The 14,940-nt window shown below is 30.3% G+C and overlaps 2 protein-coding genes across 2 annotated transcripts; one reads left to right on the top strand and one right to left on the bottom strand.

Moving 5' to 3' along the window:
• Positions 1–5,455: 5,455 nt before the first annotated feature.
• Positions 5,456–7,136, bottom strand: LOC126676466 (uncharacterized). Its single transcript, XM_050370676.2, has 4 exons — positions 6,971–7,136; positions 6,756–6,864; positions 6,562–6,624; positions 5,456–5,699 (listed from the first exon to the last, which is right to left on the bottom strand). The coding sequence occupies exons 1-4, from the start codon at positions 7,053–7,055 to the stop codon at positions 5,597–5,599; spliced, it is 360 nt and encodes a 119-aa protein (XP_050226633.1). The 5' UTR covers positions 7,056–7,136; the 3' UTR covers positions 5,456–5,596.
• A 3,554-nt stretch (positions 7,137–10,690) lies between these two features.
• On the top strand, positions 10,691–13,400 carry LOC126676408 (uncharacterized). Its single transcript, XM_050370597.2, has 5 exons — positions 10,691–10,823; positions 11,233–11,375; positions 11,452–11,609; positions 11,798–12,279; positions 12,539–13,400. The coding sequence occupies exons 2-5, from the start codon at positions 11,269–11,271 to the stop codon at positions 13,277–13,279; spliced, it is 1,488 nt and encodes a 495-aa protein (XP_050226554.1). The 5' UTR covers positions 10,691–10,823; positions 11,233–11,268; the 3' UTR covers positions 13,280–13,400.
• Positions 13,401–14,940: the final 1,540 nt, after the last annotated feature.

Genomic DNA, 14,940 nt, shown 5'->3' on the forward strand with positions numbered 1-14,940 from the left:
GAGATTGGAATATAGTGAATTTTTATGTATTTATCAAAATGGTATGAAAGATACCTAATGTTGGAAAATAATTGATCATGAAAGGTGTCTTGAAGGATAGGTCCTACATTTTGATGTAAAATTCGGAAAAATTCTTATGCGAACTTAGTCCACCGCATTAATATTATGAATATTTCATTGTAATGATGATATATGGCATAGTTAAGTTAGACTTTCAATTTTTTTATGCTAATACAATATTTTTATTAATTCAAATGGGTTGACCTAATAATTTATGGTATGGTTGGATATGTAGTAAAACAACTAAATCCAAGTCTTCATCATCTATCAAATCTTGCATGGTATCCTTTGAATACACTTGATACCAACCATGTTCCAATTGAAGAAGTCTTTAATGTAACACTACATGGACCCAAGTGGCTTACAGTGTGTATTCTGTTGAAATCAAATTGAACTAAATCAAATTTCAATTTTATTTTATAACTAGTTATAAAATAAAATTGAAATTTGATTTAGTTCAATTTGATTTCAACAAGTGAATCGACGATTAATATTTAACATAAATTTGTTACGTCCGAAGCCAAACTAAGCCAAAAACAAATTTTTTTATAGTGTCAAACAAAACTGGACATAATTTAAAAGCCGGTTTATTTATTTTTTAATTTGATTTGATTTTTGCACACCCTTCGAACTTCATCACTATCCGATACCGTATGGATAAGAAATAGATCCGTTGGCAATAAGATATAGAGCTTAGACAAACAGCATTTAAAGGGCATTAAACAGTCCAAGCTTTTAAGGATTTGGAAATTGAAATAATTGAACGTTGATAGCAACTGTAGGTATCTATTTGTATTGATGTGAAGTGTGGGGAACCAAATTATTGAGTCTCAAAGTTGACATAATGGGTTTTGTACATGTGCATCAAGGCTTTTCCTTCAAAGGACAAGATAGCAACATGAACAAACCGAGTGAAAAAAGAAGAAGTAAAAATAGGAAAGAAAAGATGTGAATCAAGAAAAATATATTATAGATCCTTTTTTTGAAAGAAATAAAATGCGTGTACTCCACGTGCCGTTAGTGCAACTGAAATAGATATAGATCTTTTATCCGTTCTTTTATGTTAACTTTTTTTAAATTGAGTCCATGCACTTTTATTTTCGTTGAAAATAAGTCTTTCGATCTTTTTTTCCGGTCTGGTCGACACTTTTTGTGACGCAGGGACCAATTGTTTATAAAAATAAAAGTATAATGACTCAATATATACAAATTACTGTAGAGGAATCCAATTTAAAAAATTTAATAATACATGAACTTAAATATGCATTTTGCCAAATATTTACATACATTCCGGCTGCCACACCATTATAATACATTATCTAAATTAAATAAATTTTTTATACATATAATGGCGTGTTATAATATTATTAATTCTGTTTGCCGCCGTCGACGTGCTGGACATAATCTATTAGCTCAAATGGTATAAGCACTAGATTGTCAAGATCGTGGATATAATTTTTCCCACAAACGCTTTCCCTTTTCGATTATCGAAAAAAAACAAATATGGATATAATTCTGGTTTGAAGAAATAGGTGGTGGTGGACAAGCGTGGAGAAAAAGTTTAGGATGTGGGATATTTAGCAATAGGACAATGACACAAAAGACATGATGATGCTGTTTGATCTTCATCTTGATCTTGATGTTTCATTCAGTGCATGGGGCCATTCCTTTGCAATTAGTGTAATATATGAATGGCCACAGGGTTTTGAATTTGGATGCTGATAATGGTAATAGCCTTTGTTTTGTTTTGAATTTTATTATTCTGCTAACTACTCACTTCAACTATTGTTCTTGTCTGCTTCTCAACTCGCAAATTTCTGAAAAATAATTTTACAGACATGATATGCTTTACTATGATAAAGTCTTCTTCTTTGCTTCTGCCCTTAAAAGAAGTTTCAGAGTTTTGAATTCTCAGGTTTACCTTTTTTGCTTTGAACCTATGAGTTGGTCTCATCAGCCTGAAAAAATAAAGGAATCTTTTCTTCTTTTTGATTTATGTTTCATCTGATTAAGAGATAAGTGTTTTAGAAAAATAAACTAGATTTGAAGTGATTGAATAGAATTTCCCTCACGGGTGTTTGTCTCATACAACGGTTGTACAACGTTATTTATATAAGAAGTAAATGAGCATTTGTAAGAGAAAATCTTTAATCATTGCTTATTTTTTTTATTATTAAATATTCTTGAGATAACAAATGACTTGTTGTACAAATGACGTGACACAATCGTTGCGTCGTATAATTATTTATCCATATAACATCTCAACAAAATTTAGGATGACTCCAATTTGAGCAAGTGATTTGCACCTACCTAACTGGGTCATTTGGATCCAGCTATTACACTACCTTTATGTGAAAAAGAATTATTAATTGAACCAAATTGAATTTATAATAATATAAAAATTTAAACTGCACTGAATCGACTAATCGATTTGGAAACTTTTTAACTCGATTGAATTTCTCTCAAAATTTAATTGAAACATTTTGACTTTTATAACCGAACCAAATTACATAATTAACTTTTTTATAATATCAAACCAAATCGAACTAAATATTCGATTGTTCGACCCCGTTCGGTTTTTTCACACCCAACCCCTCCTTCTTTTAAAAGATAAGCTGCCAGCATGAGTCCATTATTGGTTAGTAAACAGGAGCAACACAACAAAACCTCAGACCTGAAAACTTATGATATACAAAGAGACAAGCATAAGAAACAAAATTATGGGACACAACATTATGAGATTTGCAGTAATCATAAAACAACCATGTTTCTTGCATCTCAAGCACTCGATTACTCCAAATAAAAACAACGTCAGAATCTGAAACAAATTAATCATACTGCATTAATAAAGCTACAGAATTTAATTCTGCACTGCCAAGCATAAACTATAACCAATTATTAAAACCGACCAAAACCAGAAAAGTTGCTATTATTTTCATGCAATTCATTTAAGTCAACTGCAATTCATGTTTAATCATATGCCATACAGCTAAGCCAATCGGAAAACCACTCCTCTTTCTCAAAATATTTTATCACGTTTTATTAGCTTAATCCCTAAAAAATGTTATAAAAAAACATTTTTCAATTATTGTCCAACTTTTTAATTTTATCAATTGTAGCATAATTTTAATAAATACTTTAATTATAGTCAATTAGGCTTATTATAGTCAACTAATTCAAAAACCAAACATAATTTCTTTTTCAAATCGAAATATATTTATTGAAATTAGGCTACAATTGGCAAAATATAGTCATATATAAAAAATTTGAAAAAATGTAGCATTTTTTAAATATAAATATAATTTTAAATTGAATAGATGAGTACAATTAAATTATACTTATTAAAATTAGACGGCAATTAATAAAATTTAAAAGGTGAAAAGATTAAGTATTCTAGAGTGATTAAACCATCTACTATTTATCCCATGTATGGTAAAAGCCTGCCTAAAAATTAAGCTGGACTTCTTGAACATGAGCGACAAGCAAAAGATTCACATTTGCCAATGGCTTCACAAAATAATTGAGGGATGATTTTGTTCCTTTTTTAAAATACAAATGCCATTTTCAAAATGAACTTCTCATTCATTTTGCATTTATATGGTCAGTATAGATCAACCCTAGCCCATAAATAAATCGAGCCGAGTAGAGTTTTGAAATGTTTATATTCGGCCATTATATAAACGAAGAATTAATATTCGGTTCATGTTCGTTCAACTTTTGAATAAGGTGTTCATATCCGTCTTTTTACATAAACGAGATGTCCATATTCGGTTCGTGTTTTGAGTTTTGAATAAAAAGTTCATGTTCGTCTCCTTACATAAATAAGGTGTTCATATTCAATTCATGTCCGTTCAACCTTTGAATAGGACATTCATGTTCGGTTCATTTAAAATTTATAATGTTTATGTTCAGTTCGTGTTCAGCTCATGTTCATTCGTTTTGTGGTTAAACGAACGAACACAAATGGATAATGTTCCAATAAAATATGAGATTTTATAATAAATAATAAACAGAAAATTTAAAATGCTCAGAAATGGAAATGAGAAAACTTCATAGCTTTGCCTCTTTTTTTAATCAAGACCGTGCAATTTTGTTTAAAACAAATAGTTCTAATGTATTAAAAAAATATTTTATATTTAATTTAAATATGACTAACTAGTTCGCAAATTCTTACGAGTTGCCATATGAGCCAATCGTGAACTCTTTATCAAACTCTTAATCGAGTTTGTTTACAAACTCTTAATCGATTTATTCGTAAACGTAAAACTTTCACTCTTTCATCAGAGGATGAAGAAGATCTATCTTATCAAAGACTGTCCAGAGTGGGGAAGTCACACACCGCTTCGCCCCGCCAGGCTAAGGACTCTAGTTCCATCTCTTCAATGGATTTCCCAACAACGTGGAAAGAGTTCGCTCCCGGGTCACTCCTTCCTTTTAATTATTGTCGTGACGCTGACTGAATCCAATCCATAAACATGCGAAATTATAGAAGATCCTTTAAGATCAAACAATTCCCTCGAATTGAATATGATTATATGTGTGATAGCATCTACTATACCACGAATATCAATGAACCCAATTATTGAAATTGCCCAAGATACCCTTTTTTAGCTTTTAGAATCTACAAATCTAACACTGTTATGTTCACATTCAACTTGTTTTACAAAATGAACATAAAATCAAACTCGAACTAGGTTCGTTTAATTTGAACGACCACAAACCGAACACTTGTCGAGCCAAACGTCGAACTGTTCATGAATAGCTCAATTCATCTACAACCCAACCCCACCCCAATCCAATAATGAGCAGCCTAACCCAAATAAATTTCATAACACAACCATTGGATAGAAAAATACAGTCCAGAGACCATAAAAGTAAGATATTTGATAATTCATACAGACCTATATTCAAATGATGATACATGTTGATCATAGTAGTGCAGTTTCTGTTAAAGAAAAACATTCCGAAATGGGTGTTAGGCCATACCTGATCATAAGCCGGGCTTAGATCAGACTCAATGAACCCGACTCTTTCACAATCCTGGCCCAAATACACTTTGAACATAACATTTCTCATCCAAGTCCATCCCATTAATTAAATTCTATGCTAGCTCTCGAGCTTGGGCCAGACTTGATAGAAAAATTAAGTATCCAAGCCTAAGTCAATCATTGCCAGGCAGATACACAGCCCATTGCACAGGTCTACATATCCGACATTGTGAATTTTAAAAAAATGATAACTAATATTCCCTCCGTCCCTAAACAATTCTCCACTTTGCCATTTGGAACGGAGGGAGTAATACACAGTAGACTTGGGTGCAAAAATGATGAGAAATAATAGTATGACCAGATGTGAATGTATCGAGCATAAAGGCAAAAGAATACATAACAGGGAAGACAAAATTGATTATCATTACTTTTCCAGCAATACAAGCAATTGACCTTACATAGACCATTCTCACAGCATCAAGTGGCTGCTCTCAGCTCAGTTCACTCTAAACATATACTAATTAAAGAAACAAAACCAAACATAATGTTCATACAGACATAAGCTTAGGACCATTATCTGGCATACCCATCCCACCAGCTAAATCGGCATCAAGTTGTGTGTGTGGTGCAGATCCCATCATCAGCTTCGCCCTGCAATATGCAAATGTAACATAAGACGAAAAAATCTCCATGGAAGTGATGTATTTTAGCTGTCACTTGACACATAAATTGGAAGCTAGATCCAAGTCAAATTTCCTCAATTTGTCTATGATAGTTTTGACACGACCAAGCTCTCCAATATAAGTTGTATGCCTAACCAACTACGGCTTTTTTTTATCTTGAAGCTAGATTACTTAATATGATAAAACAATAAAAAAACTAAGTGCTCATTGTATTTGAGTGGGACAATAGCAATTCAAGTATTCACATAGCACGATACAGTTTCAAGGCCAACCATTTGGTCAAAGAAGAAAAGGGAAAACTGTTTTGTACATACATAAAGAAGACAATGTAAAAAAAAATTATATACCCTTTGTCTAGAAAGAGCATGATACAATCCAATCAATTCCCAGTTGCAAGGCTAATCATTTATCTAAAGAAGAGGAATCAAACACTTGGTGCAGTTCATGGCTAGATGAGGAATGCTCCCACCCAATTGGTTCCTAAATCAATTTCCATCAAGATCCTCCTTCCAAAGCAAGTTTAGCTATTTAACCACAGGCTAATCATGTAATTGCACAATGGGAAAGTATAGGTAGTTTGCATTCTAAATTATTAATGGAATGCTCTATAAAATCACAGGTGGTCAATATGCCTACAGGACTCACATTACCATAAAAGAAACTAAGCTACTCGCCTAACCCTCACACGCAATTACATTATTACAGACTTATCTTTAACGCAAAAAAGCATGCTAGATACAAATAACCAGAACAAACCTTTCCAATAAGAAACAAAACTTTATAATCTCAAAAGCACAAGTAGTAACTAAACAAGTTCAAAACAAGCTTACCGTTTCCTGTGTCGTTTTGACTTAAAATGATCATCCCTCACAGTCACATTTGCAAAATATCGGCTGAAATCATCCCAAAAAAACAAACACAAAAAACAAAATCAATCAATAATTCACAAATAAAGCAACCTAACGAAAAATTGAAAACCACAATTCACTTAAAACAAACCAAAAATCAAGAAAATTAGACTTACTCGCAATGTAAACAATAAAATTGTCCCATTCCAGGCAAATCCTCATCAATCGGCAATGCTTTCTTCTCGGTATCACCTTTATGTAGCTCATCATACACCATATCGTCACGTGACCCAAAAAGAAATTTCATGTCAAGGAATAACATAACAGATTGCAGAAAATTGAAAATCAACGAATTGCTAAAAAAATTAACAGTAGTAATAAAAAAGGATATCTTTAAGTTCGAATTTGGTGCGGCGAGCTGTTTTGTGAGAGTATCTCCTCTTCTTTACTTTCCTGCTTGGACATTTGCCTCCCATCTTTTCTTATTCAATTATTTGCGCTTCTGTATGTGATATTAGGGTTTTGATAGGGCTTTTGAAACCCTAATTTTGATCGAGAGAGATAGAAAGAGGAAAGAAAAGGTTTTCTTTGGATGTTTTGTTTTATATCAGTCTCTAACCGACATGTCGTTCAATGTCCTTTTTATTAAAATGGTCGCTTTTGTTTATGTAAATTGTAAAGAAGGGATTTTTTTTTTACAAATAAAAATGTCAAAAAATAAAATGAAATAGGTTATTTGTTAATTACTATTACCCCATAAATTTTTTACGGAATACTGTTTTTTAAGAATTTTTTTTAAAATATTTTCTCTTTTATATTTGAGTTTTTTGAAACTAAAATTTCAATTTTTTAAGGGGTTTCAGTTAACTGAAACATACAAATAAAGATAAAATAGTAACTTTTTAAAATTGAAGAGAAACACTATTTTGGACCTAAACTTACAGGTAATAAAAATTAACTTTATTGGTATATAAAATTTCAAATTTTAGTGCTTTTAAAATTTAAAAATTTGTAACAAAAAATTCAATCTTTTATAATGCCTTTTTTAATACCGTTTTAGTTAATTAAAACGGTCAAAACAACATCATGTTTTAGTACAAAATACGACCAAAACGACAATGAAATATAAGATAAAACATTAAAAAGGTTGGAATGTGGTATGTCATATTTTAAACTAGCTTTAACCCGTGCGTTGCACGATTTTTATTTTATTTTATTGTTTGTCTTTAATTTTTAGTTTTTACATTGTAATTAGCATTTATTTATTTATGTTTATTTATTTTATTTTATTTTATTTGGATACAACAATAAATAAAGAATAAAGTGAAACCAAATAGAAAAATATTACCTTGAATTTTAAAATCTGCCATCATAACATATTTTTAGCTTCTTTTTTGTCCATCTAGTTCTCACCAATAACTTTTTCAATGATAAAAAAACAGATATTTTAATTCTAAAAGTAATATAATATTATATGAACATCTTTTATTTTTTAAATGACAAATTTTAATTTTTGTTTATAAAAATAGTTGCACGATTTATATTTAGTTTTTTTTTGATGTTATTCGTTATTAATATTTTTGTTATCTATAAATAATTATAAATATCTTCATATATTAACATAATATTTCTATATTTAATATTTTAGTTTTTTTTCATGGTATATGTATTAAATAACCTATTTTTTTAATTAATCTTTGAATATCAATACTTAATTTTAGAAATATATTTTTATTCCATAAAAGATTTATCATATCTAAATAATTAGAGTAATAAATATTGTACATGTTTTAAGATCAATTTTTTATATATAATTAGAGAGGGAGATCGCTTGTGAGAAGAATTTGAACCCACAAATCGAAAAGAAAAAACAGTTCCTTAAAAAAACAATATAACATACGAGATACTATAATTGTAGTCAATACAATTTTGCATGTTTTTTCTCACTTTCGCTTTCTAAATTCCATAACAAAAAAATTTATTTTTTCCTCTTCAACAAGACAACAACTGTGATATATACTATAACTTTAAAATACAATATTTATTATTAAAACTTAATATATTTATGTTGGTTAGCTATCTAATTAATATATGTATATAATAGAAACAAACAATAAAAAAATGGTATAGATTAAAAACATCAAAATCAAAGCCATTGGTAAATTTTATAGCCGTGAATTTAAAAAGTAACGTCACTAATAAATTAAAATATAAAAAACTTACAAATGGAAAGTAGTTTTTTACTAATATTCAATTACGAATTATTGCCACATGATCATAGCTTAAGATACTAAATTAATAATGAAAAGTCTAAAAATAATACTATAGGTAAGAAAACTAAAACTCCAGTTTGGTGATGTAATGGCCAAATCCAATTTAAAAAATATAAATAAATAATTATTATTTTGACATAAGAATTATTAGAACCACCAAACACTAAAAATAAAATTAACAACTTATTATACAACAAAAATTAGAAATCTTCAGTAAGAATATCCTGCAATTATGTAGGAAAAAAATAAAACGTTAGTATATCTCATTCCATAAAAATATTTCAAAAAATTATATTCACCATCGCAAAAAAAACAAATTATAAAAATATTATTATCTTAACCTTTGGTTACATGCGTCAAATATACGATAAAAATAAAATGCTCATTTACCTCGTAAAATGGAGATGTTCATAGAAAAAACTCGTAGCAATGTCCGTTCACATAGTTGGATCCGTTAAACATTAATGATAGAAAGATCATATAAATAACAAAGAATAGTTAGGAGTAGGAAAACAAAATATATGTATCATAATCAAACCCAACTTTTAACACTAAACCATGAACAAACTTGTCTAAATTCAAATATGAAGAAGTCAACATCCGCATAAGGCTTGGGAATGAAAGGGTACATGAATTTATTAGGTAAAACATCAAAATTCAAACATAAACTTATATATGAACAAAGATGTACCTTTAAAATAGTTATCCATTATTCTCGTCTCTAAAGATTTACCATTCCAACCTTATAAGAAAGTACTGCAACATGATAATATGGTATGCACCAAAAATTCAATATTATAATTCAAGATTGAATGTACATAGAAAAAGTTTAACAATTAGTAGTTCTACCTTTTCAATTAGATAAAATACGACTTGACCTCTTCCACAACCATCCGAATTTATTTCTAACTATTAGAAGAAAAAACAGACAAACAAAACTAAAATCACCATTACATTTCAAATATAACTAAGTTAAGCAAATATAACTTACTTGAGTATTTCTAGCCACTTCAGATTTTTAATGTTCTCTTCATCCATCAAGTGACTGCTTGAGATTAAACCAATTCAGAAATATGCAATCTAAAAAAAATTGAGTTAAAAATAGACTTGTGAATGAAGCCTATAAAGAAATTTAAGGTTGAAAATTCCATTCTAAAATCCATGCTACTTATAGATACATTGCATAGAAAAGGTTAGAAATATAAAATTAGAGACCATAATAAAGATCTGTAACGTTTTTGTTAGCAATTTAATATTTGTGTTGTTACTATAGTAATTGTTGACTTACAATAAAAAAATCTTTCCAAATACTATTGTTTTGTAACTTCTCTTAGCTAATATTTTAATTAATGACATTTAATTACCTTAATATTTCCAAATACTATTTCTAATTCTTTTTTGTGATTACCAAATATATGATTAGTTTTTGAAACTATTACCAAATATATAATTAGTCAATCTAGTGAAAAAAATATTTGGTAGGTTAAAAAATTAGTTTCACGTTTTTTTGCCAAAAGTCATTAATATGGAATTGTTTCCATAGTAAAATTATGTTATCAATTAATTATTTCCATATTAGTTTCAATGTCCATATTAAATTAATTGGTGCATAAATAAGATTGATAAATTATATATCATCAATTAATATAATATTAGTAAAATTAGAAAAAAAAGAAATATGATAACCAATAAAAATGTGCCAAATGTCAACTTCTCAAACCATTGGAAAAAATATCCTGCTTTATATATATATAGTAGATAGATGCTTAATCAAAAAAATGCAAAATGTGTTTTATACAAATAACATAATGAAATAAGAATTTTTTTTGTCAAAATAAAAAAAGAGGCTTCCAAAAAGGTGCCAAATTTAACGTTTCTAAGACAAAAAAAAAATCCTTTTGAAGTGAAGTGAGGTTTTAATTCCTTCGATCAAACTCCAGGGTTTACCCAACAGTTCATCAATCATTGCAGGTGCGTATGCTTTATCTAATTGTTCGTTTTCATTTCATATATTCTCATGCATTGCTTTGTTAAGAATAATTATTACCTTTGCTGAGAAAGAAAAACCTCAAATTGGTCATTTCGGAAAGTGAAAATTATTTGAAATTGTTCAATATTTGATTTATTTTTTGAAGATTTTACTATGGAAAATCATACAACACAACTGTTGCGCTATGTCATTCACAAACCAATAGTGCGTTAGCAATGTGGAATATTATTTGATAAAAAAATTCTTGTAAAAATTTCATGGCGTAACGGTTGTATGAGATAATCAGTTTATTCCGAGAGGTTTGGAGTATGGTACTGGATTTTACCATGTAATTGTTCAATAAATTGGTTGTACTTGCTGTATCTAATAAGTTTTAACACCTATTGCTAGTTGGTGCATGAATCATGATGCAAAAGCTTTGAGAGTATGGAGGTTTCTACTTCAACTAAAGTCACATGGAAAATTGATAACTTTTCAAAATTGACTACGAGCTATCTGTATTCCGACGTTTTCATTGCCGAAAGATGTAAATGGTACGAAGCATGGTTCTTCTCATTCATATGTACTTGTTTTGCACAACTCTATTTTCATCTGCGTACAAATTCGCAGGTGTTTATGTATTTACCCGAAAGGAAAAGATGTGGATCATTTGTCAATATACCTACACGTTGCTGACTCAAAAAGTTTGCCAAATAGTTGGAGCCGAGATGCTCATTTTAGCCTGTCAGTAATTAATCAAATCAAGGAAAAGTCTACAGTTACAAAAGGTACATGATTTAGCATCATTGAAAGTTCTGAACTTTATCTTTTTTGCCTATAACCCGACTCGGAACTCAGATGGCTAATTATGAATACTTGCATAGTAAACTTCATGGTAGTGAAAAGTTTAGAATGATTTGCTACTTTTAACAAGTTATGCGCATAAGCATACTAATAATGCTAGTAGCATTTTCAGATAGACAACATGTATTCGTTGCAAATGAAAGCGGTTGGGGTTGCCGATCTTTCATTCCTCTTAGCAAAATAAACAATCCTGCTGCAGGGTACCTTATGAATGATACCCTTAGAGTTGAAGCTGAGGTTCAAGTCCGCAGTGTTGTGCATTATTCTGTGATTGAATCTGCAAAGGAAGTTAATCAAGATGAACCGAAACTGCCCAAGAGAGCAGTTGAAATACCACTAGATCAAGATCCTCTGAGTTGTCACATCAAAAAATATCAAAAGTGCTTTTCAACGCCGGAAAATCTACGCCAGAAGGAAGTACATGGAATTAAGGCAGCGGTTGAACCACCAAATGCTATAGTAACTCCTTTAACTGCTAAACCACTTAGTCACACTGAAGAAGCAGTTCAAAGTGGAGCAACCACTAACAAACAAGAAATTGTGAAGGAATCACTTCCGCCTCCTACCATTGTCGACAAAAAGGATCTTTCTCAGGTAAATTTCTTAATCATTTTATTAGGCTTGTCTGGTATATTTTAATATTGGTAGAATTAGATGGTATCATCACATATCAACTGCCTGTGAGGATATGCTAGTTATATAACTTATAAACATGTTGGGTCTCTCCACTCATTGCATATTGATTATAAATAGAATACACATACAGTAAATAGACCTTATATTGATAATTTGGGATAATGGAGATTTTGTGAACTCGTATAGCTCATTTGCTCAATTAATCTATTGATGATAGGATCCTTCCCCCGAGCTTGTATTATCCTCCCCAGATGTGCAGAAAAATTCAAAGAATCTTCTGACTGAAATCTCAAACCGCATAAGGACTCAAAAATCCTCTCCTAGCAATGAAATGACAGTTTCAATTGAAGGATTGAGGCCTGACTTTGTGAGTCAACAAAAGGAAGCACTGGTCAGGTTCTTCAATATGTCATTAGAGGCTATACAAGAAGCTAATGCCTTTGGCAATATCGAGGGGATTATCCTTGCACTCATTCAGCATGCTGACAATTTAAAGGAGAAAACAATTCTTGAAGATCTAGCTTCTCATTTGGCAGAATTTCGAGAGAGCATTCCAAACTCTACAACCATAGCAGAAACTGTGGAAGCTCGCAGAATATCTCTTGCAGGGAAAAATGTAGATCTTAAGGCGAGATTGGAGCAAAGACAAGAGGAAATAACTGCTTTGGAGGACAAATTCTCAATGCTCTCGGAAGAAGAAGAAAAAACCCAAACTGAAATTCTGCGGTTAATGATACAAAAGGAGGAGCATCTTTCCCAAAAGAATTCCCTTGCTATTGAATTGCAGAAAGCCAACGAAGGAGCATCGAGAGATCTTGAAGAATGGAGAGGCTTAGAAGGGGAAGTTAAGCAGTCCAACGCGGAATGGCTTGGAGCCAAAGAGAAACTAGCATTAGCTAACGTGCGTTGGAAACTCTTCAAAGAGGATCTCGGTCTTGGAAAGCTTGATATTTTGTAAATATTTGGTTAATGTAGTTTTATCAGCTTTCAAAGTGAACTTATGCAAAATAGTTATGGAACTAGAACTTGTGCTTCATAACTGTGCGCTTGACTAATCTAATTGTAGCAGTTCATTTCTACTTTTTCTTTAGCATGATATAGCAGGAAAAGATTAGTAATTTGGTTCCCCCACAAATTTTCTATAACACACTTATTAACTAGTCAAAAATTTGCATCCGCTTGTCCTATTTTAATTGAAAATTTGTACATTTCAATTTCTTTTCTACCATCTTCAGTTAACATATTTTGAAATAATATTTTTTTAATGAAGTATGGAGAATTCATTATGTCAAAAGACTAAGAAGATAAAAAAAATATTTATTAAATTACTGTGTGATTTTTTCACCAATCAGAATGGGCATAGAGTAATTGATAGATGAAAAAAAAATTCCTACAGCCCGGGTAGTAGGAAATTCCTGCAGCCTGCGATGTGTGACCCTAAGAGGCTGCCACGTCTGGCTTATTTTTATTTCTCTTTACCTGGTTAGTTAACCTTTTAATACTAGTTATAACTTTTCACAAATAAAGGAAGTGCAAGACAGGTGAACCCATTTTCTTTAAAATAGTAGAAAAGAAAGAAGAAGACTTGTTTTCTTTTGAAAGATGAAACGTTAAATTATTTGGAATAATTGTATCCTCTGTTGACCTCTCATTGAATAAAAGAACTTTTTCTTAGATCTTGTTTTTTGTTTTTATGTTCTCTATTTCTTATTGTTTTTGTTCTTGATTAGATTATTTTGAATTGTCGTTGTTTTTGTTTTCAAAATAATCAATAATGAGAGACATATAATCTGAAAGTAGAAACTAGTTTCTTCTTTCTCCACTTTTCAACCAAACATAAAACATTTTTTCATAGCAATATCCAGAAATTACATAATACCAAATACCATAAAAAACAAATTTCAAAGAATTTGCATTAGCAGTGGAGCATATAATAAAATTAAATTATATAAGTTTAAACTCTTAAAGATAAACTGTGGCTTTGATATAATGTGGTTTTGTGGTGAAGTGCACTAATTTTTGGGTATTGCTATGAAAAAATGTTTTGTTTGGTAGTGAAAATAGGAGGAAAGAAAGGAAGAAGAAGAACATAATCTAACTTTTAGAATTTATTACCGAAAAATTTTCTTTTTGTGCAGGTCTGTTTATTAAGTTGAATGACAAGTTTAATAATGAAAGTTATTAATCATAATAAACTGAAGAACTAATATGATCTTTTAACCGGTATTAAAGGGTTAATTAACCAGATAAAGATAAACAAAATTAAGCAAGGCGTGGCAGCCTGTTATGGTGACACATCGCAGACTGCAGGAATTTCCTACTACCCGGGCTGTAGGAATTTTTTTTTCTTGATAGTATATAGAAAGTTGGAGAGATTGTACTACACATTAAAAACTTAAGAAAAACAAAAACAATCAAATAGAAAAAAATGATAAAAATATCACTTGCAACATTGACAAAGTAAAAATAAAGAAGAAAAAAAGAAGAAGATTAGGATAAAAAACAACACCTTTTTAACTATTAACTATATCAATTATACCAACGAGTCGTTAACTTCAAATGATATAAGGCCGAGCATCAAGCTGGTAAGGTTCGTGAGTTTAATTCATGAGTAAATTA

Source organism: Mercurialis annua, linkage group LG4, assembly GCF_937616625.2.
Source record: "Mercurialis annua linkage group LG4, ddMerAnnu1.2, whole genome shotgun sequence".
Classification (NCBI taxonomy): Eukaryota; Viridiplantae; Streptophyta; class Magnoliopsida; order Malpighiales; family Euphorbiaceae; genus Mercurialis; species Mercurialis annua.

Coding starts and splice junctions, on each gene's coding strand:
- LOC126676466 (XM_050370676.2), bottom strand. CDS start 7,055: ATGGGAGGCAAATGTCCAAGCAGGAAAGTAAAGAAGAGGAGATACTCT. Junction 6,865..6,970: donor CACCAAATTCGAACTTAAAG/ATATCCTTTTTT, acceptor TTTTTGGGTCAC/GTGACGATATGGTGTATGAT. Junction 5,700..6,561: donor TCAAAACGACACAGGAAACG/GTAAGCTTGTTT, acceptor TGCATATTGCAG/GGCGAAGCTGATGATGGGAT.
- LOC126676408 (XM_050370597.2), top strand. CDS start 11,269: ATGGAGGTTTCTACTTCAACTAAAGTCACATGGAAAATTGATAACTTT. Junction 11,376..11,451: donor ATTGCCGAAAGATGTAAATG/GTACGAAGCATG, acceptor ACAAATTCGCAG/GTGTTTATGTATTTACCCGA. Junction 12,280..12,538: donor ACAAAAAGGATCTTTCTCAG/GTAAATTTCTTA, acceptor TATTGATGATAG/GATCCTTCCCCCGAGCTTGT.